The sequence below is a fragment of the Physeter macrocephalus genome, chromosome 11, assembly GCF_002837175.3.
Source record: "Physeter macrocephalus isolate SW-GA chromosome 11, ASM283717v5, whole genome shotgun sequence".
NCBI classification, from domain to species: domain Eukaryota; kingdom Metazoa; phylum Chordata; class Mammalia; order Artiodactyla; family Physeteridae; genus Physeter; species Physeter macrocephalus.
The window spans coordinates 30,460,701-30,482,954 of NC_041224.1; the positions used below are offsets into that span (position 1 = coordinate 30,460,701).

Consider the following 22,254-nt stretch of genomic DNA (forward strand, 5'->3'; position numbering starts at 1 on the left):
ATACATATATATACACACATATATATACACATATATATACACATATATACACACATATATACATATATATTTATTATTTTTCATATTCTTTTCCATTATGGTTTATCACTGGATATTGAATATAGTTCCCTGTACTATATAGTAGGACCTTGCTGTTTATCCATCCTATATACAATAGTTTGCCTCCCAAACTCCCATTCCTTCCCTCCCCTACCTATCCTCCCCATTGGGAAACACAGTCTGTTCTCTATAGCTGGGAGTCGGTTTTTGTAGATATGTTGATTTGTATTGTATTTTAGATTCCACATATAAGTGATACCATATGGCATTTGTCATTCTCTTTTTGACTCGCTTCACTTAGTATGATAATCTCTAGGTCCATGATGCTGCAAATGGCATTATTTCATTCTTTTTGATGGCTGAGTAATATTCCATGTATGTATATATGTACCACATCTTCTTTATCCATTCTTCTGTTGATGGACATTTAGGTTGCTTCCACGTCTTGGCTATTGTAAACGGTGCTGCTGTGAACATAGTGGTGCTTGTATCTTTTCAAAGTATAGTTCTGTCTGGGTATATGCCCAGGAGTGGGATTGCTGGATCATATGGCAACTTTCTCATATATGCCCTTATGTCTAAAAATGGGTAGGACAGCGCACCCAGACAATCCTGTTGTTGAATTATACTCAAATGCTGCTCTTGTTTTAGAGTGAGAGCTGTTAACCCTGAAGTTAGAGATGCCAGGTTATTGATAGGCATGGTTTCTGTCAGGGCTGTTGTATTCATGTTTTATTTCTTCCACTAAAATGCAAGTATTTCGCGGATGAAGTACCTATCATCCATGCTCCATGAGTATTTGTTGTATGAATGTTATTACTGAACAGATAATTTATATGTTATTCCCATAATATCAGAATACAAGGGTATTTCTCCAGAACGGCAGGTTTCTGCCTGTAAACGCATTCGCCTCAGCAAAATGGTGAGCACAGCAAGCAAGCCGGGAAGCCATCATGCACTGTAGCATGTTGGGGCCTCAGGTAGACCAGACGGCTGAGTCTCTACTCCCTCATTTTACAGACAAAGAAGCTGAGACCCACAGAGAACAAGAGATTTCCCCAAGTTTACCCCATCGAGCTTTGCCCGGGCCTTTTCATTCTTAGTGAGAACCCCAGAGCTGGCCACAGTTAGAGCTGTGGTTCCCTTGCATGGCCCCAGCTCCTGTCTCTGACGCGGAGTGAGGAACATGTTGAAAAGATGTAGTTTCTTCCCTGGAACTTAAACTTAATTGTACAGAAATGCCCTTGAGTTCAGCATTTCGTATGGAAATCAAATACTCTTTAAAGAGCAGGGGGAGAAGCATTTGAAATTTGAATATAAATACTTTTGGGGGAAAGAATGAAGAGAAGCTGTTACTTCACATGGAAGAGACAAGGCTTGGAGGTGATTTTAATATGTAGATCAATATAAGAGGGATCATTGAAAAAAGAGTCCTAACTAGCAATTTCTGATCTTCATTTAAAAGAGAGAAATAGGGCTTCTCTGGTGGCGCAGTGGTTGAGAGTCCGCCTGCCGATGCAGGGGACACGGGTTCGTGCCCCGGTCCGGGAAGATCCCACATGCCGCGGATAAAAAAAAAAAAAGTGGGAATCAGAAGGACGTAGCATAAACTTACTAAGCTTCATGCCAAACTTACCTAATTCCACTTTTATAGAGTTACCAGACGGGTGAAATACTAGAAAAGTGAGAGAGCATTTTTATGTCAATAAGATATTTAATAGGATGTCTCATAACACTCCTGTTAAAAATGTGAAAAACGGGCTTCCCTGGTGGCGCAGTGGTTGAGAATCTGCCTGCCAATGCAGGGGACACGGGTTCGAGCCCTGGTCTGGGAGGATCCCACATGCCGCGGAGCGACTGGGCCCGTGAGCCACAGCTACTGAGCCTGCGCGTCTGGAGCCTGTGCTCTGCAGCAAGAGAGGCCGCGACAGTGAGAGGCCGTGCACCACAATGAAGAGTGGCCCCTGCTTGCCACAACTAGAGAAAGCCCTCGCACAGAAACGAAGACCTAACACAGCAAAAATAAATAAATAAATGAACTCCTACCCCCAACATCTTCTTTAAAAAAAAAAAAAATATGAAAAACACCTAGGGAACAACAATTCATTTCGAATTCAATAAAGAGGCGTCTTTAGTGGCGGGTCATAGAAGTCTTCTATGCTAGTCATCAGTATTTATAGAAATAAATGACCTTAGTGAAGGCTTAGAAGTCAGGCCAAATTTACAAAGGGTCAATATATGTAATTTTAGAAAACTCAACTTCCTCTGAGTTCTAACATATGTTACTTTCATTCACCGATGAGCCCCGAAGTTATAGCAAGACAAAATAATTTGGATCAACAGAAAGGAGACCTGGGCTCTCATGATTAAATTCACTAATATTTCTTCCCCAGTCCTAGAGAACCATAACTTGATACTTAGCCACGTCACTTTCAATTACTAAAAATAATCTAAAAGTACTTCCTTTTCAAGTCATTTGGAAATAGAGTTAAAAGTTGGCAGCCTAGAACCTCAACTAGGAGGTTTAGTCTGACTCCAACTCAGCCTCTCCAGAGTTGTGGGGAGAGAACTGTAATGCCGGACCTGTGTCACCTTGGTGACATCACCATGACATTACTGCTAAGCAAGGAAATTCCTAGCTGCTTTAGTGCTGCCTAGATTTCCTGAAAGCAAAAGGAACCAGTGAGGGGAGTCTTGGTTCTGTAGAGCCATTCCATGTTCCCTTCAAACCCAGTCCTGCCAACTGTAGACTGGAAACCCAGAACTTTGTTTAACGTTTCCCAGTGGAGCAGCTTTTATAAGATGTTTCTTCTCTCTCTGCTAAGAGGCCATTCCTGTTAGAATGCCTTTTACCTCCGATTAGAACCAGCCTGGCTTCCTTAATTTACCGAAAGCCCAGCAAGGAAATACCTGGAATCAGTGGAGACAGGTCGGGCTAGATGTGCATATCCATCTCCTGCTGCCCCGAAGTCAACCATCCCCAGGCCCCAGTCATGGCAGCCCCAGAGGTTGGACGCCAGAGCATAGCACAGTGGACCTACACCCTAGAGGAGCAACTCTTGCTTCAGGCTCTAAGCAGGTGAGCAAGATGAAGGGCGTTTCAGGCAGGAACTGAAGGTAGATCCTGGTGGGAGCCATGGTTCCATTCTCTTTGCTCCTGGAGATGATGTGTGAGAGATGGTGCAGGGAAGAAACCACCCGCCCTCCTTCCTCTCCTTCTTTCCTCTTTGCCTGGAGACCAGATGTCCTGTTCCATCACTTGGCTTTTATTCCTATTCCATCACCAGGGAGGAAGCCCTGAACTGCAGCAGTCCCAGAGGAGGAAATGTGGGGAAGGGTGGCACTTTGGATGAGGAACCAGAAAAAGGCAGTGTTCCTCCAGCCCTTCCCTGACCCGAGTTTGCAAAGACAAGAAGTGTGGCTTCATTGTTGGCAGCAACTGGGGTACAAGTGTCTTTTGAGAGCCCTAGAGAATCATGGGATGAATAGTACCTTTTAATCATCCCGTCTCTGCAGTAAAGAACAGCTGCAAGGAACTCAGTGGGAACCCAAAGTGTTCTTGACAAAGATGTCAGTATAATTCACCCAGTCAGACGTAATTAAAAAGAATTACTTACAGGACAGAACTTGCCGTACAGGAGATCAAAGTGCTCTGTGTGTTTTCAGAATAGACTCCAGACCCCAGAAAGGAAGAGAATGTTACAGCAGAGAACCCACAGGTTGGTATCTGTGGCACTGGAGTCCGGTCCCTGCTTCCCCACCATTAGCTGTGCAACCTTGGATGCAGCATGTCCTCACCTCTCTGAGCCTGTTTCCCTACCTGTAAAATATGGGTGAGAGTATCACCTTGGATCTGTCACAAGACCATGGCATGAAAATGGAGGAAATATATGTAAAAAGGACCTCTAATTAATGTCAGATTTTGCTATTCTTTCTTCTCATTGATTTCCCGAAGAGGTAAACTGAGGCACAGACTAACAAGATAGCTTATTGCTCTCCATCCATTTTAGAACAAGATGAAATGTTACTTTTAAACACGAACAAAAGTAAGAAAGGGAATCTCCCGCTTGCGTCCAGCCAATCACAAATGTCCACAGTGAAGATCCAGGGAGAGCACTTGGTCCTCTTCTCCCATGTCCACTGGTCCACATCCAGGAACTTCAGCCCCTGCCTCTCTCTGTCTCTTAAGCATCACGAGCTTGTTCCAGCAGCAGCCTGACCAGGGCTCACTCCCCTCGGAGTGGTCAGCTTGGGAGATGTTGAGAATTAGGGCCGGGCATATTTTTCCAAGATATTGTAGGTTTTGTTTCAAGGAGGGCAAGTTTGTGCCTGAGTTCAGCCTTTTCCTTCTTGCAGCCCAAGAGCATGACAGAGGGACTTACGGATAATACTACACGTTTCCTTCCTCTTTCTCTCCCAGAGCTTTTACCTGGACAAATTTGAATTTCAAATTTTTAAACCTCAGGAAAATATCTGTGTTCAGAAGATGGTTCGGGTTTGTTTTTTGCTGTCAGATGCGGGATGAGAGCAGGACATTGACACCGGATGCCCCATTTGGTTACCATTGTCACTTCCTCTTTTTTCTTTTTTCCTGTGAACAGGACAGGGAGAATTGGCTGGTCAGTCTGGGGGGCAGGGGCCGGAAGAAGGGGGAGGGGAGGAGGAGGAGGACTTTTTAGAGTAGAATAAAAAAATTCTACTTTGTTATTAGGACAGTCCTTCTATCATTCAGGAAACCTCATCAGTTATATTCTTATTTGTTTCTTACTAGTCTTGTGAAGTGTGGTACCCGTTAGTCTATATGTTCAGCTGCGGTCGCAGGCCTCCAGTCCTCTTCTGCCTGCACATCCAGGCTCATGTGGTCCAGGGCATCGTCAAGGTGATTCAGTGCCACCACCTCCAGGTTCTAGCCAGTGGCAGGAGGCAGGTGGGCCCAACCTGGAGGTTACTCATCAGCTGGGCTCACCGGCCATTGGCCACATCCACCTGCAGGAAATTGTGCCAGTGGTGAGGTGTCTGCCATAGGCTGCCCCGACCTTCAGATGCCCTCTGTTGGAGACCACCAGTTGCACGCTTCCTCTTCTCCTCCCCCTCATCCTCCTTGTTCTCCTGGTTCACCTTCCCTGGCATCACTCTCCAGTCACACCTGTGTCTCCACTGCCCCACCCACCCCAGTCTCTGTTGCCCTCTGTCACCTTTTCCTGCTTCGCCTCTACTCTCCATGCTCAGCATCACCGGTGGGCCTATCTGCCCCACTCCTGCCTCCCTCCCCAGAGCCCTTTCCCCCAGGCCCTTACTTCCCACTACCCTTGGCCATGGAAGCCCCTCGCGTGACCTGGAGCTGGGGGAGGACCTGATCTGATCCCACGGCTCCATAGGAAGAGGAATCTCTGACTCCACTATCCCAGGGTGTGTCCCAAATGGGACTTTGGGAAGCAGTTCCTAGTAAATCTATTATAAATCCATTGTAGGTGGTTTCATAGTACCATTTAGTTCTTCCCAAAATGTGCATATGTCGATTCAACATCATGGGTAACATTTCTATGGAAAAAAAATATGCTCTGATCGAAACTACCTATTAGTGAAGTTGTGGACCACTGCTATTTCCTAAATCGGAATCTCCTATGATAAGGATTGGAGGATTCTTGAAATCAAGAACCGTGGCTTCGATGTCTAAGAACCGCCCCCCCCCAGTACTTTCCACATACTAAACTCCTAGGAATTGATATTAAGAGTGACTTGTTAAATTACCAAATGTTATCAAAGCAAGGCATCTGAATGCGTGCTAGGTGGTACCCTGGGGCCTGGCGCCCAGTGGCCTTGAACTGGAAAGGGACTAGATTTGGAATCAGGAGACTTAGGCTGTGTCACTTACAAGTTCTGTAGCCTTGAGAAAAGTCCCTACTGCTGCAGGCATCCATTTCTCCTTTCACTATAATGGGAACTGTCCATCCTACTGCACAAAACTGTTAGGTGTGAAAAATGAATTGATATAGGAAAAGCATTTTCTCCTTTTTGTTATATAGGATCATTTTTAAAAAAAATTAGTATTGTAAACCTCTGAAAAAATAACCATTTAAAATCACCTAAGGGCTTCCTTGGTGGTGCAGTGGTTAACAATCCCCCTGCCAATGCAGGGGACATGTGTTCGAGCCCTGGTCCAGGAAGATCCCACATGCTGTGGAGCAACTAAGCCTGTGCACCACAACTACGGAGCCTGCGCTCTAGAGCCCACGAGCCACAACTACTGAAGCCCGTGTGCCACAACTACTGAGGCCCGCGTGCCTAGAGCCCTTGCTCCGCAACAAGGGAAGCCACCGCAATGAGAAGCTCGCGCACTGCAAGAAGAGTAGCCCTCGCTCACCGCAACTAGAGGAAGCCTGAATGCAGCAACGAAGACCCAACACAGCCAAAAATAAATAAAAAATAGAGATAAACAATAAAAAAATTTTTTAATAAAATAGAATCACCTAAAATCCAATCCATCCAGAGATAGCACTTTTGATCCACAGTTTTTCCCATTAAAATTTATGCATGTAAATTTATCTTTTTAAATGAGCACCTATTATATACACTATGGTTAGTATCTCTTTTTAACTTACCTGTATCCTGTAAATTGAGTGAATAATAATCTACTGGTTGTAAAATATTGCACTGTAGTTATATGTCATAATATATTTAAATAATACCTTATTTGGGGACATTGAGGCTGTTTCCAATTTTGCTATTATTAACCAGTGCTGCAGTGGGCATTCTTGTTTATATACCTTCATATACTTGCCTTATTATTTTAAAGTCATTTAATACATATTTTCTTCCATAAAGACTGTATAGGTCCCTTATCCAAACTATTACAGCCAAATCTATTTTATAATTCATATTTTATAAAGGTAATAAAGTTATACACTGTATAGTACAAAATATTCCTAGTAAGCTATGCATTGGGGGGTCAGGTATTAACGGTTATGTTCAGTGGGATTAAATAGACCATAAATAGCCCACATCAGATTTTGCTGCAAAATTAGTTTGCACTACAGAACGATTTTTTTTCCTATTTTCAGAGCTTTTGGATTTTGGCATTGCAGAAAAGGGATTATGGAACTGGCTAATTTGCATTTCTTTAGGTTCTAGTGAAATTGAACTTTTTTCATGGTTTTATTTTGCCTTTATAATATTCATTTTGTAAAAGGTGTGCTCTTAGCCTTTGCCTGTTTTTTAATTGGGCAAATAATATTTAACTATTAGGCTTGACCTTCTTATTGATATTTAAGAGCTTTTCACATATTTGTCAAATATTTTGCCACATACTTTACAATCATGTCTCCTAGTTTGTCTTATACTTTGATAATGTTTAACACATATAAGTTTTTAGTAAAATAGGATAGAAACGTGTTCCTTTATGGAGCTTGTCTATGGTGTATTTGAGAAATCTTTCCTAATTCCAAAAGGATATAATCATTAATCTACATATCTAGTACCTTTAGTAGTTTAGAGGTTTTTATTTCTATGTTAATATCATCAATCTATCTGAATTGTTTTTTTTTTTTTTGTGGTACGCGGGCCTCTCACTGCTGTGGCCTCTCCCGCCGCGGAGCACAGGCTCTGGACGCGCAGGCCCAGCGGCCACGGCCCACGGGCCCAGCCGCTCCGCGGCATGTGGGATCTTCCCGGACCGGGGCACGAACCCGCGTCCCCTGCATCGGCAGGCGGACCCTCAACCACTGCGCCACCAGGGAAGCCCTATCTGAATTGTATTTTGATGTCAGCTTTAATGTAAGTTTTAGCCGCTGGGCACAGTCCATTTATTAAACAATCTTTCCTTTTCTCAGGACTTTACTGTCATCGTTGTACGTAAACTTTCATAAGTATTTGGACCTGTTTCAAAACATTTGATTTTGTTCTGGTGATCTATCCAACTGTGCTGCTGCCAGCACCACACTATTTCCATTATTACATCTTTATTTTCATATCTATTAGGGCTGGGGCGGGGGCAGGATGAATAGGTGGAACACAGGATTTTTAGAGCAGTGAAACTGATACAAGAGTGGTGGTGGATACATGTCATTATGTATTTGTCAAACTCATAGAATGACAGCACCAAGAGTGAACCCTCGTGTAAACTGTAGACTCTGGTGATGGTGTCGTGTCAGTGTAGGTAACAAATGTACCATTTCGTTGGGGCTGTTGATGATGGGGGACGTTGTGCACGGGTGGGACAGCAAGTATATGGGAAATCTCTGTCCCATCTGCTGAATTTTGCTGTGACTCTAAGACTGCTGTTTTAAAAAAATGAAGTCTATTAAAGAAACAAAAACTAGACATTACTCCTGAAATCGCAGAGCTTACCTCCAAGGGGAAAGTATAAAAAGCTAAATAGAAAACTAGAAGAGATTGCATTTCTCAAATATTGTGTTACAAATAGGCACCAGAGAACAATGCTTCTCAAACTGTGATGAAGGGGACTTCCCTGGTGGCGCAGTGGTTAAGAATCCGCCTGCCAGTGCAGGGGACACGGGTTCGAGTCCTGGTCTGGGAAGATCCCACACGCTGCGGAGCAACTAAGCCCGTGCGCCACAACTACTGAGCCTGCGCTCTAGAGCCTGAAGCCTGTGTGCCTACAGCCCGTGCTCCGCAACAAGAGGAGCCACTGCAGAGAGAAGCCCGCACACCACAAGGAAGAGTAGCCCCTGCTTGCCGCAACTAGAGAAAGCCCCTGCACAGCAACGAAGACCCAACGCGGCCAAAAATAAATAAATAAAATAATAAATGTACACCAGAAAAAAACCCAAAAAACTGTGATGAAGGACCAATTAAAAAAAAAACAATTTCCAATATCTTTTAAGACTAGCAGCCTCTTTCTTAACCTCATCTTTGAAAAGCTGTGTGTAAACTGTCAGTGTTCTATGCCTATTAGTTATTTGCCACTAATCTGTAGTGGATTCTTTGTCAAAATGAAGATACTTATTCAGTCCACCTACCTTCTACTCTGCAGAACAGTGAAAGTGTGTTTATGAAATACTGTGCCGTCCTCTTAAGAGATTGTTGTCTTGTAAGAATAGGCTGAAGCACATTTCACACGATAGCTCTGATCACAAAATAATCTTGTTAGCTCACTGAAAATTCACCAAGTAAAGTCAAAGGTTGGCATTTTCATTTATTCATTTATTTTATTTATTTATTTTTGGCTGCGTCGGGTCTTCCCTGCTGCGTGCATGCTTTCTCCAGTTGCGGCGAGCGGGGGCTACTTAGCTTCGTTGCGGTGCGTGGGCGTCTCATTGTGGTGACTTCTCTTGTTGCGGAGCACGGGCTCTAGGCTCGCGGGTGTCCGTAGTTGTGGCTCGCGGGCTCTAGAGCGCAGGCTCAGTAGTTGTGGCGCACGGGCTTCACTGCTCCGCGGCGTGTGGGAACTTCCCGGACCAGGGCTTGAACCCTTGTCCCCTGCATTGGCAGGCGGATTCTTAACCACTGCGACACCAGGGAAGCCCAAAGCTTGGCATTTTCAAGAGGTCTGCCGCATAATCAAGTACTTCTTTTTCTTTCTACCATTCTTTTTCTTCAAAGACACAAAGTTTTGGGCTTCCCTGGTGGCGCAGGGGTTGAGAATCCGCCTGCCGATGCAGGGGAACCGGGTTCGCGCCCCGGTCCGGGAGGATCCCACATGCCGCGGAGCGGCTGGGCCCGTGCGCCATGGCCACTGCGCATGCGCGTCCGGAGCCTGTGCTCCGCAACGGGAGAAGCCACAGCAGAGGGAGCCCCGCGTACCGCAAAAAAAAAAAAAAAAAAAAAACAAACAAAGACACAAAGTTTTTAATGTCTTCATATTTTATGTGTGTATGATGAATACAGAAAAGCCCTCCTTGGAATGTGAATAATCAGCAGTTAGCGAGTTGTACTCACTAACTGAATGCTTGCTACTGATGTGAGGATGCTGCAGTGTCCAAAATTAGCAAAATTAGGACACGTCACATATATTAAGTCCGATTGGGCCGAGGGTCTGGCATCGGGTGGTGTAGGCAGTACTCATATTTTGTGTAGGAGAAAATCTAGTCATCTGTTCAAATCATATTCCTCACTGAGTGATATCTACAATAAAATAAGAGAACAGTGGAAAGATGAATAAATAAGGACGTAGGAGACCTGAGTCCTAGTAACATTTCTTCCACCAATTAGGTAGATTTGATCACTTGCTTTAATTTCTCTGACCCTCAGTGTCCTCAGCTGTTGCAAGAGACAGCAGACAGTTTGATCACTAAAGGCACTTTCAGCCCTCAAAAAGAAAAATGAACAGATCAACTAACTGATTTGTTCACAGATTGATTCCTTCATAACCGATGTATCCGTGTACGTATTCAAAAGACACTTGCAGTGAACATATTACATGTCAGTTACTGTGCTAATCGTGGCGGCCGAATGAGAAGGCAGTATGGAAAAGAGAGACGCATTCCCCCAAGTCTCCGAATTCCCTTCTTGTTGTGGCGCTAGAATTCACTAAGCATGGGGAAATGATGAGAGACAGGGAGGAATGAATGGGGGGGAATTCTCTTGGCATCACCACGTTTAATGTATTTATGTAGAAGAGAGCTTCTCAGCCTCAGCACCGTTGATGGGTTCGTTGTGGGCAGCTGTCCTGTGCATTGTAGGTTGTTTGCAGTATCTCTGGCCTCAATCTACCCAATGCTGGTCCCACCCTCTCCACCCGTTTGTGACAACCAACCATGTCTCCAGGCATTGCCAAACGTCCCCTAGAGGCAAGGTTGCCCTGGTTGAGAACCAGTGACTTACTTAGAACCACCTCAGTGCCAGGCACGGTGCTGGACGCCAGGCAAAGAAAGAAGAGAAATACACAGCCTGGTCTTGAGGCCTTTATTCCAGGGCAGTGCTTCTAGAACTTAGATGTGCAGCGAGTCAGTGGAGGGCCTGTTGGAACCCAGACTGCAGACACCTGCTTCCATAATTTCTAATTCAGCGGGTCCGGGTGGGGCTGGTGGGTTTGCATGTCTAAAGCGGTGCTGGTGCGATGCTGGTGGTCCCCCAGGACGACACTTTGAGAACCATTGGGCTTGGAGGTCCCCATCTCGCAGGTGACGGGTGTCCACTGCAGTTGTGGCCGAGAATATACATGTTCTCGCCTCACCCGTTCAACCAGTGTTTCCTGAGATTCAGAGTAATCTGTGGTCTTTAAATTGAGAAATTAGACCCCAGATGGGCTACTAAACCCACAATAAACCTGAAAGGTCACAGGAAGAAAAACCAGGGGAGGACCTCCTAAGCCGGAACAGTGACGAAAAGGTGCTTAGTTTCATCCTCTTGATTTCATTCTGGATTAACAGATGAATGGGTTGTTCATGGGCTTGTCTAGGTACCTAAATAGTATCTAATTTCAGTTTCCATGGATTCTAAGCTCTGATCACAAACAGGCTTTTACAAATCACTCATTTCTAAGGTGGGGACGTTCGTGGGCAACGAGAGACGTGGGTGGTTCACCTAGACCTACACGCACACATCCATCCTGGAGCGTCTGAGCCCCACTCGGTCTCCTCCTCCTCCTGGTCCCCACCCCTGGTCTCCCTTTCCCTTTATCTCCAGCAGTAACTTCAACAGCAGTGCCTGTCGTGCTGGTACACGCAGGGCTGTGTGTGTGTTATTTTTCTTCACAAAACTATTAGTTCATCTTTGGACTGAACATTGCTATTTCCTCTTGCTATGGCGATACTACCAAATACTGTATTTTCTTTGAAAAGTGTCCCACACCCTCGGGAGGAAGTGGGGTGTGGTGTTTGAACACCACTGGGGCGACAGGGGTGTTTCGCTCCCGCAGTACCCACAAGTGACAGCCCTCTCTGCAATTCTTGTTTTCTCTGCCTCTTAATGTTGAGTCCACACGGACTGGCCACGTCATTTTACTCGCAGGATGAACAGCGAGAAAGTGGAGTCCAGGCTGTGAGAACCTCCTCTCCGTCCCCCGCTAGGCAGGGGTCTACTTCATTCTGAGGTCCCAAGGCTTATGTAGAACAGGGATCCTGTCACATTTTTGCATCCAGCACCAGGCTTTATACCTAGGAGGCAGGTTTAGCAAATACTTAGTGAGTGATGGCAAAAAACAAATGTACGTGTCACTTCATTTCCTTAGCCAGTAGTTTAGGTGAGTTCTAGGCCATGTCAGATAATCCACTGAGTCAGTTATCATCATTGGTAGTTAATTTCATCAGGGAGAATTTCCGAGGTTACTTTGGAAAAGTCCTGTATGATGTTATAGCTACCTTTTCCACCAAACACTGTTGTAAGCATTTCATTTAATGGTTAATTCATTTAATCCTCCTGACAACTCTATGAAGTGGGTCTGTTATTTTCCCCGTGTTGCAGAAATAGAAGCATAGTCGCACAGAGATTAGGTCACTTGTCTATGACTATGCAGTTGGGGAAAGCTGGCGTTTGTACTCGCGGCCCTCTTGTTGACACACCTGTGAGCTCCTGCCTGTGTCCTCTCCTTCCTCATGGTATACTGCCAAGCCAGGCCAGGGAGAAGGGACCATGTGGCCAGGGACTTCAACTTGACCGTCTCAGTCAAGATGTCCTTTGACCGGGGCACACTGGGCCCTGCCTCTGATTGGACGCCCCACATCCATTCAGGTGGGGTGTTTTTCCTACCTGAGCACCTGACAGGCAGAACTCTTCCTCTGATGCATTAGGAAGATTCCAAAGTATCCTGTGTCTCATTAGAGCCACTGAGTTAATATGATGGTAGAGTCACTGAGAAAATTGTCTCTTCCCCCCCCAACTTTACTGAGATATAATTGACAATCAAAAGTTGGATATATATTTAAGGTGTACGCTCGGATGACTTGATAAACGTATACACTGAAATAATCACCACAATCAAGCTAATTAACATATCCATCATTTCACATAGTCACCTTTTTTTGTGTGGTGAAGAGTGTCTTTTAAGAGTAAAATTTGACGCAGTGAACAGACCCATCGTTACATTTGCTTCCTGTACCAGGCAGCATCTTTGGACTCAGTAAGTGGTTACCCTACCCTGGGTAGAAAGTAGTGCCGAGGAGACCAACTTCGTACAAAGCAGTGAGCTCTGTCTGCTCTAGACTTTGGCCCCAGGGATCCTAACTGACACCAGCCAGCCACCAGTAAAGGCATGAATGGAGAAGGCGCAGAGGTGGAGAGTACACACTTTTAACCCCCTGGGAAAATTACCCAGGTCAGCAGCTTTGACCTCACTTCTGAAAGAGAGCTTAAGCTCTTCCAAGAAACTTCAACTCCGTTTATATTACCCACTCTTTAACTCTTCAAATTATGGCCATGGAGTAGAAAGACCATTAAACCACAGGTTCTGACAAAAAAGAAACGTCAAATTGGTACCCAAGGTAACTGAGCAAGTAGGCAGTACAGAGGCTGCTGGGAGAGCCTGTCTGACAGCTGTCGTGGGTCCTTGCTAACTAGGAACTGGTTGAACAGATGGAAACAATCTACGGGGAACTCTCCATGCTTTCACTTCCTCCCTGGCCTAACCTTAAAAGCCATTTTCTAACAAGGAATCATTGACTAGTTTGAGTGGAGGCACTTAGCAACCAAGGCTGGAATCCAGGTTCTATTGCTTACTAGCTGTGTGACCTTCAGCAAGCTGCTTAGCCACTTAGGCCTCAGCTTTCTTATCTGTAGAATGGAGCTGATTATACCTATCTCAGGGGCTTGGTGAGAAGGTTGAATAACACAAGCTACGGAAAGCTTTTTGCAAAGTTTTGTGAACTGTAGGAGACCTAATAAATAACCGTCTAGGCTATGCATGTGCTTGGAGCAAATGGACAGATAGATCAGGAGTCAGGGAGATGGAGAAGAAAAAAATCAACTTGACTCGTGATAAAGGCTGGATTGGTGGATATGGCCAGAGTGTCCAGGCAGATCCGTTGGTTGTTGTTCACAGTGTCATAGGCAGTACTGCACGAAGGCTGGCCTCCCAGGACTGGCAGATTAGCCCCGCCCCGCTTATGGCATGGCGGAGGAGAGTGGAGAAACATGGTCTCTGATAGTCGGTAGATCCCCCCAAAAGAGAGGAGGGGGCTGGACTGGGCAAGCATAGTTTATTCTTCTAAAACTCATCCGTCAGATAAATCGCTCCTCTTCTCACGGGGAGCAGGAAAGGATTTCTGGATGAAGTAGTACAGAAGTGAGGTCCTTGAAAGATGAGAAAGATTGAGGGATGGCAACTTTGTATGCGTGGAGCTGGTAGAGCATCCAAGCAGAAGGAAGGTGTAAACAGAGCCATCGAGATGGATTGTCGGGGTGTATTCAGAAAACAGGCTGAGCTGTGTGGTGTGCGGTGTGCGGTCGGTACGTTGATGCCAACACATGGGGGCTTTTAAATAACAGATTGAGTCATGATTTAATTCAGCAAGGATGTGGACAGTTGAGTATTTGTATAATGTGATCAGAGCTGTGTTTTCGTGGGACTGTCTATTCATGTCACACATTAAAATTAGTGTCAGAATATTAATAATGCCATCCCAGGTTCTTTCTTTCCTATATTTCAATATTTGTTTTATTTCTACCCTTTTTTTTTTTTTTTTTTTTTTTTGGTGGGAGAAGGTATATGTTCTATTGGTCTGCTCAGGCTGCCAGAACAGAATACCACAGACTGAGGGGGTTTAAATGACAGAAGTTTGTTTTCTCCCTGTTCTGGAGGCTGGAAGGCTGAGATCAAGGTGCCTTCAAGGCTGGTTTCTGATGAAAGCCCTCTTCCAGGTGTGTCGATGGCATCTTCCCACTGTGTCTTCATGTGGCAAAGAAAGAAAGAGAGCTCTGGTGTCTCTTCCTCTTCTTATAAGGACACTGTCCTAATGGATCAGGGCCCCGCCCTTATGACCTCATTTAACCGTAATTATCTCCCTAAAGGCTCCACCTCCAAATACAGTCCCATGGGGGCTTACAGCCTGAACATATGAATTGCTGGGGACACAATTCAGTCCATAACTGGGGTTGGGGGGAGTCTTGTTAACGTTCGCAGGTAGGAGGGCATTACTAGCTCTGTCACAAATCCCCCTTCCTTACTAGTTGAAGGTTAGGCCTCTTTCCTTTTGTCATGTAGCATATATGGTCAGGGTTATTTTAAAATATTATCTTCATTTCATACTTATTATTTTAATTCACTTTTGAGACCATATTTAGGGGTGAGAGGCTAATATTTAGTCTGACTCTTTTTATCGTACTACTTTGTAGACCTCTTAGCAAGGGGATAAAACACTTCCCAGCTAGTTACAGTCTTTCTTCCATGCACATTGCAAGGCAAATTAATTTTTTTATTATAGCTTTTCTCTACAGCAGTAAGTCATTTTACTCAGGTGCCACTTTTACCTAAGAAACCTTTCTATCTCTTAAATGTGAACGCTATAAGCTTAATTTGCCAAAATTTGCCTGATGTTTAATTTACCGAATTTTGGCTGAGCTGATGTGTTTGGAGCCCATTGAATGTTTTTTCCCCTCATCCCCAAGCTTTACTGTTGATTCACTTGTGTTTTCTCTATGGTAAAGATTTGATATTTCTTTGAGACTCTCCCTGTGTCCCTAAGACACCTCCAGCTAAATTATAGCGATAAATTATCGATTTATTTTATGGATTTTATTTTATATTTTATTTAGTTATCTTAAAATAAAGAAGTGTGCTCATTCTTAGTTCACTTGCTGCAGAGGAAGAGAAGTCGTGATATGTTTTAGCTGATGAGAGTATAGAGAACTTCTCTTGCTTTCTGTTTCTATGGAATTTTCCCCCATCCGCTTTTGTTAGGTGGTGGCAGTCCTTCAGGTCACCGTGAAAGTATTCGGTGGCTTTGAATTGTGGCAGGTGAGTCAGTCTAGATAAGTAGGTCAGTGAGCATCAGGGAGGCGAGAGACCAGAAGTCTCCATTCAGTACTTAATGGCATATGACCTCAAGCATATGCTGCTGAGCAGCGATACTTGACCATCTCCCTGCATCGTCACTACCTGCCAAAGGGAAATGAGATCACACTTCAAGGTGAAAACATTGAGCTGTAAGAGTAAAGGTCCTCCACAAATTTAAAGTACACATTAGGATGGTATTTTGCAGTTGGGATGGCAGAAGTGCAGAAGATTGGATGGACACACTGATTAGTTCATCGTGACGACTCCATTAGGGGAAAATAAGTGCTATAGGAGAGATACGGGGAGGCTTTTATGGGAGCTCATGGCAGAGCACAGAGGAAGGTCACGTAATTCAGCCCAGATATGCTCCTAAAAGACTATTTCCATTCTCTTCCTACCCTTTTTTGGTGCATACTAATAATGACCATAAAGTATACTCGAAAGTATTATCAGTTGCAATAATAATAATAACTGACATTCCTTTGAGAGTTTACTATGTGCCAGCCCTGTTCTAAGCACCTCCATGTGTTTTCCCATTTCATCCTCATAGCCCTTTGAGACAGGTAATAGTATTATCACCATTTTCCAAATGAGAAAGCAGAGAGGTTAAATAATTCCTGTAGTTGACCTCATAATGGCATCGATTCTCTGCCTGTAACAATGCCTGGGATGTTTCCTTTGTATTGATTTCCTCTGTAACTGTCTGCCACCTAATCGGACCATAGAATACCCTTGCAGGTAAAAGAAATGCATGAAGATTAAAAGATGATGTAAAATGTTGGTTTTGAAAATTAAGTTTCTTAGCAAAAAGCCATTGAGCATCAGCTCAATATCAGACAGAAGGATTAACCCTGGAGGTACATAGATGATTAAGATATGGTCTCTGCTCTCAGAGCCCGAAGTCTCGTTTGGGGAAGACCAACAGGAACTAATACATCGAATAAAGCGTTATAGGGAAATACGGCTGTGTGAGCATTTGGTCTCCTCCCCGGCGCCACATTCCCCAGAGGAACGTGGTAATAGAGGAGACCCCCTCATCACAGCTAGAGTCCAGTAAGTAAGGCACCTGCATGCACTCACCCTGGAGGGGTTTTGCTAGATATACTGCAGATGAAACCAGAGGGACTTCTATAGGTTGAGTCCCACCCGTCTTCTGGGGATATGAGTAGATCCCACACTCTTCAAGGATTATGTAGGAGAAGTCCTGGTGGGGCCCTACTATGTCCCCCAAATTTGGGGGCTAAGAGCTGAAGACAAAGACAGAATGGGAGGTACAGGATCTACCCCACTCAGACTTTTGAAATGGCAAAGGTGAGGTGAACAAATATGACAGGTGCTGTCTCGCAGGGTACCCGGGGAGCCGTGGGGGGCTCGGGGAGCGCTGAGTAATTTCCACCAAGATGTGTCGAGGGAGGCTGATGGAGGTGAGGGAAGAAGAGCTTCACAGAGGAGGTACAGACTGAGCAGGAGCTTGAAAGATGAGGAAGAGGGGGTGGGGCAGATGGAGGGTGGAGTGAGATAGGAAGGCGGTCCAGGGACAGGGAGCAGTATTGCTAAGAGCCTAGAGCTCCGAAACAGCTTGACAAGTTGGAGAAATGGCAGTAGCTCTGCATGATCCTGGGGAAGATCCTTTGGGACTGGGAGTGAGAGGTGACAGGACTGGGGAGAGAGACAGGTAAGCTGTTATGATGGGTCCAACGAGGGATGATGCAGAATCCAGCCAAGACCCCAGGGAAGGAGGAGAGGAGATGGGGAAGGAGAAGGACAGGTTGGTTGTGGTGGATGAGAGAAAGGGTGATGTCTAAGCAGGGTGCTAGGCTGGGAGTCATGGTACCAGTCACTGAGCTGGTAAAACAGAAGAAGAGGAAGATTCCAAAGGCAAGACAGTGAGTTCCTTTCGCACCTGGCAGGTTGGGGGTCCCCGGGAGCTGTCCAGGAGAGACTGGATGTGTGCTTTTATTCCTCAGACGAGCGGTCCGTAGAGGGACCCGCGTGTTGCCGGAACGGCCTGAGCTGGCCAGTCAGTCTTACTGCACACATTGTTTGTTGTAGAGGGCGAGGCTACTGTGATTGGCAATAAAGAGATTATGAAATTTACACTCCACAGAGAGACTGGGGGAAGACACTACTGATAGATGCGATTCCAGTGATTTTCCTTTCTTTTTTTTTTTTTTTGCCGTATGCGGGCCTCTCACCGTTGTGGCCTCTCCCGTTGCGGAGCACAGGCTCTGGACGCGCAGGCTCAGCGGCCATGGCTCACGGGCCCAGCTGCTCCGCGGCATGTGGGATCTTCCCAGACCGGGGCACGAACCCGTGTCCCCTGCATCGGCAGGCGGACTCTCAACCACTGCGCCACCAGGGAAGCCCTTTCCTTTCTATTTTAGCACCCCTTCTCCTTTACCATCAGCTCTGCGCACAAAAAGCCAGCCCACAAAAATCTATTGTGTTAATTTCATCCTCATGTGCCTATTACGCATCTTCTTGGCTCTTGAGATTTGCATATATACACATACATATATTGATACATACACATATGAGTGTTCAACAAATTTACGCTCACAACGGCATTGTATGGAAGTGTATGATTCATGTTGTCCTTGCCATTGTTAGGTAAGAGCATTTCTAAAATATTTGCTAATTGCACAGGTAAAATAATATTGTGTTTTATTTTAAATATTTTATTATACTTTAAATTGAATTGAATATTAATGGATCCTCAAAGAAAATGCATTATCAAGTTCCAATGTTATTGTTTTCTCAGCTATTTGCACCAAAATGCAAAATTTCAGGAGACCTTAAATACTGCAGAGTAAAAGATGTTTTCTTCAGGCTCTAACCATTTCCCTTTAGTAAATTGAAACTATTCTGGATTACTTCAGATTTTAGTTTAATATTTTATTATATGAATTCTCAGTTTCCTAATGTATATTCTTTATATAACCTCTGAATTTATAATCTATGCCTTGAAATGCCAGTGGCATATTTCTTTATTTTGGTTTTTAAATTATCATATGGCAAAATTGACCTTTGTTTTGGGTGTATCATTCTGTGAGTTTAAGTCTAGATTTCTGTGACTACCACCACAATCAGGCTATAGAACAGTTAGAGCTTCCCCACAAACCTGCTCATGTCACCCTTTTATAATCATACCCTGTCCCCTACCCAAACCACTGGTAACCACTGATTTTTTTCCCCATATAGTTTTGTCTTTTCAAGAATGTCATATAAATGCAATTATATAGTATCCTGCTTTGTTTTGTATGTCTTAAATTGCTCACAAGGCTGAACATTTTCCTACAAACTAGTTACAAGTATGTTTTTTGTATTTTGTATAGTTTGTGTCGTTGCCACTTATTTAGTTGGGTCATGGGTAGTGGTTTTTGGGGTTTTTTTCCCTCCACATTTGTGTATGCTTATTATATAAGAATGATGCTAACTTATTTTCTGTTGCATTTACCGTAGATATTTTCCTTAAGTCTTTGCCTTTGCATTTTGTTATTTTCTTTAAGTGTGTATGACCTTACAAATACTGATTCTGTTTGATCTAGTAATACTGGAATTCTCTGGTGATCTAGTTTGATGCAATCTTCCTAAATTAAAAAAAAAATGTAAAAGGAGCTTATCCCAGCATTATTTCTATTATGGAAAAACTGGACACAATCTAAATGTGGAACTATAAGACTTTAGTAAAGCAGATAATGGAGCTGTCCCTCAGTGGGCTATCATGTAAGAATTAAAAGGATGCTTACAGAGATGACATAGTAGCTTGGACAATTTTTTTGGTAAAATGTTAAATTAAAAGTCAGATACAATCTCATACACACAGTATGAGCACAGCATATAAAACAAAACCACAAAACCCATTAATTAAAATAGATTAGGGCTTCCCTGGTGGCGCAGTGGTTGAGAGTCCGCCTGCCGATGCAGGGGACACGGGTTCGTGCCCCGGTCCGGGAGGATCCCACGTGCCGCGGAGCGGCTGGGCCCGTGAGCCATGGCCGCTGAGCCTGCGCGTCCGGAGCCTGTGCTCCGCAACGGGAGAGGCCACAACAGTGAGAGGCCCGCGTACCGCACAAAAAAAAAAAAAAAAAAAAAAAAGACTAGAGAAAATCCATCAAAATAGTAACCGCGATTTGCTTCTATCGGTGGAACTGTGAGGAGTGTTTTACCAATTTTGTGTATTTTCTTCATTTCATGATGATTGCCTATTACTGTTACAGAAGGGGAAGAGATTCTGGGCAGCTCAGCAATAAACTGCTACCTTTTGCCTTTAAAAGGCACCCCCTGAGCTTGAGGCTTTATTGGACAACGTGTGAGGTTAAGCACACAGATGCCAGTTCTGCTTTCTAAATGTCAAAATATCAGATGTGACTAGACCTTTAGAGAGACAGTGGCTTGGCTACCAGACAGATGCATGCATTGGGCAAATCATCAAAATGCTGTTGGCTGAGGGGATAGGGCAGGCAAGTCTGGTGAACTGCCGAGGGAATAAGGATAGCTGTGGATAGGAAGTCAGTTGATGTCTAAGCCAGCCCTGTTGGGGGAGGGGGTTTTGCAGTAACTCTGTTCCTTACTGTGATAGAACCCCTGCGGACACTAGACCTTTCGGTCTGTTCCCCAGACAGATTTTCCCAGGTGCATGTTGAGCTGCTGTTGCCTAATTCTGAACCCAGCCTGGAAATAGCAGAGTGACACATCCATCAGTAAAGGTCAGAGTGGTTCTAACTCGGACTTTATGAGTCAGTGATCCCTCGAGGCTCAAGTCAGAATTAATTACTTACCTTCATTTGTGTTAAGGAAGTCTTCAGAAAGTCCACACGTGGTAGATACTCGCATAAATGATGCTAGTTCTTGGTGATTGTTCCTGATTAGTGGAGGAATATAGATTTGTCTGAAAGATCTATGTGGTCCAGGAATGGGGGTCTCAAAGAAGTTTTCTCTGGAGAATTCTCAGTTCTTAGCCAGGCTTCTGCCCAAGAGTTCTAAGCTCAGAGGGTGAAGGGGGCCCCCTAAAGACAAATCTGGAAGTCATCTAGCTGCTAATTCAGCAGAGTGACATATACAGAATGTGTTTCCAAGGCTAAGAACTCCTGAGAAATCATGGTGATTCCATAACCATCTCCTTTAGTTAAACTTGCTGAACTGCAGGAAACTGGGACTCTCTTAACCTCCATGAAATTAACAGCAGTGATCAAGAGCCCCTAATTTGTCTCTCTGTTTGTTCAAAAAATACCCAGGCTGGGCTTCCCTGGTGGCGCAGTGGTTGAGAGTCCGCCTGACGATGCAGGGGACAGGGGTTCGCGCCCCGGTCCGGGAAGATCCCACATGCCGCGGAGCGGCTGGGCCCGTGAGCCGTGGCCGCTGAGCCTGCGCGTCCGGAGCGTGTGCTCAGCAACGGGAGAGGCCACAGCAGTGAGGGGCCCGCGTACCGCAAAAAACAAAAACAAAAAAAACCAGGCTGCCGGCATTCCAGAGGACTGGCAATCTTTTATGGCTCTGTCGGTTTCAGGGTTACGGGCCCAAGATTTCCAGTTGTGTCATTGATTCTCACATCTGGGATCCTGTTACTCTGAGTAGTTTTCTTCCTTCACAAAAAGGTAGAAAAGACAGCTAATGCTTTCTTCTTGATATCTTTGGCTGGCTTAAGAATGTTTGGGAAAATTCGTGAGGCAAAATCGGTTCAAGAGAAAGAGGAAGCAAAGACATACCTTTATCACTAAATACCAGATAATAGTTTCAGATTAATGGAACCTCATGGAAAAGCAGGTTTAAAAAAGGGTTGAAGGGCTTCCCTGGTGGCGCAGTGGTTGCGCGTCCGCCTGCCGATGCAGGGGAACCGGGTTCGCGCCCCGCTCTGGGAGGATCCCACGTGCCGCGGAGCGGCTGGGCCCGTGAGCCATGGCCGCTGGGCCTGCGCTCCGGAGCCTGTGCTCCGCAACGGGAGAGGCCGCAGCAGAGGGAGGCCCGCATACCAAAAAAAAAAAAAAAAAAAAAAAAAAAAAAAAAAAAAAAGGGTTGAAGTAAATGGACAAAACAAAGACAAGGAAGGAACAACAGATGAAGAATCAGACTGGAATTCTGGAATTTGTAGCCAACACTACCATGATTTTCACCGATATCTCCAGGAAAGTGTAATTATTAGTTCTTTGGCTTTTACGAAGTACTTTGTTTATCCTTCCACAATGAAGTGGTATTTTACGGTGGTCAGTGATTTAGGGTTTTTAAGTGGTTTGTAATATTCAGAAGCTTAATTTATATATAGCTATATGTATATGTGTGTATGTGTGTCTAAAGTAAACAGAGAT

General features: G+C 44.6%; 1 protein-coding gene across 5 annotated transcripts in view; it reads left to right on the plus strand.

The window, feature by feature from the left end:
* Positions 1-22,254, plus strand: part of PRKCQ (protein kinase C theta) — a 156,381-nt gene that overhangs the window by 26,306 nt on the left and 107,821 nt on the right. For 3 of the 5 annotated variants that reach the window (XM_028496431.1, XM_028496426.1, XM_028496432.1), the window contains exon 1: positions 21,970-22,080. The exons of 1 other annotated variant lie outside the window; for it this stretch is intronic. In XM_028496431.1, coding sequence (XP_028352232.1) covers positions 21,974-22,080 — 107 coding nt within the window. In that variant the 5' untranslated portion in view covers positions 21,970-21,973. Of the gene's footprint in view, positions 1-21,969; positions 22,081-22,254 lie in introns of those variants that run through there. One more of the 5 variants, XM_028496429.2, reaches the window with a different exon arrangement.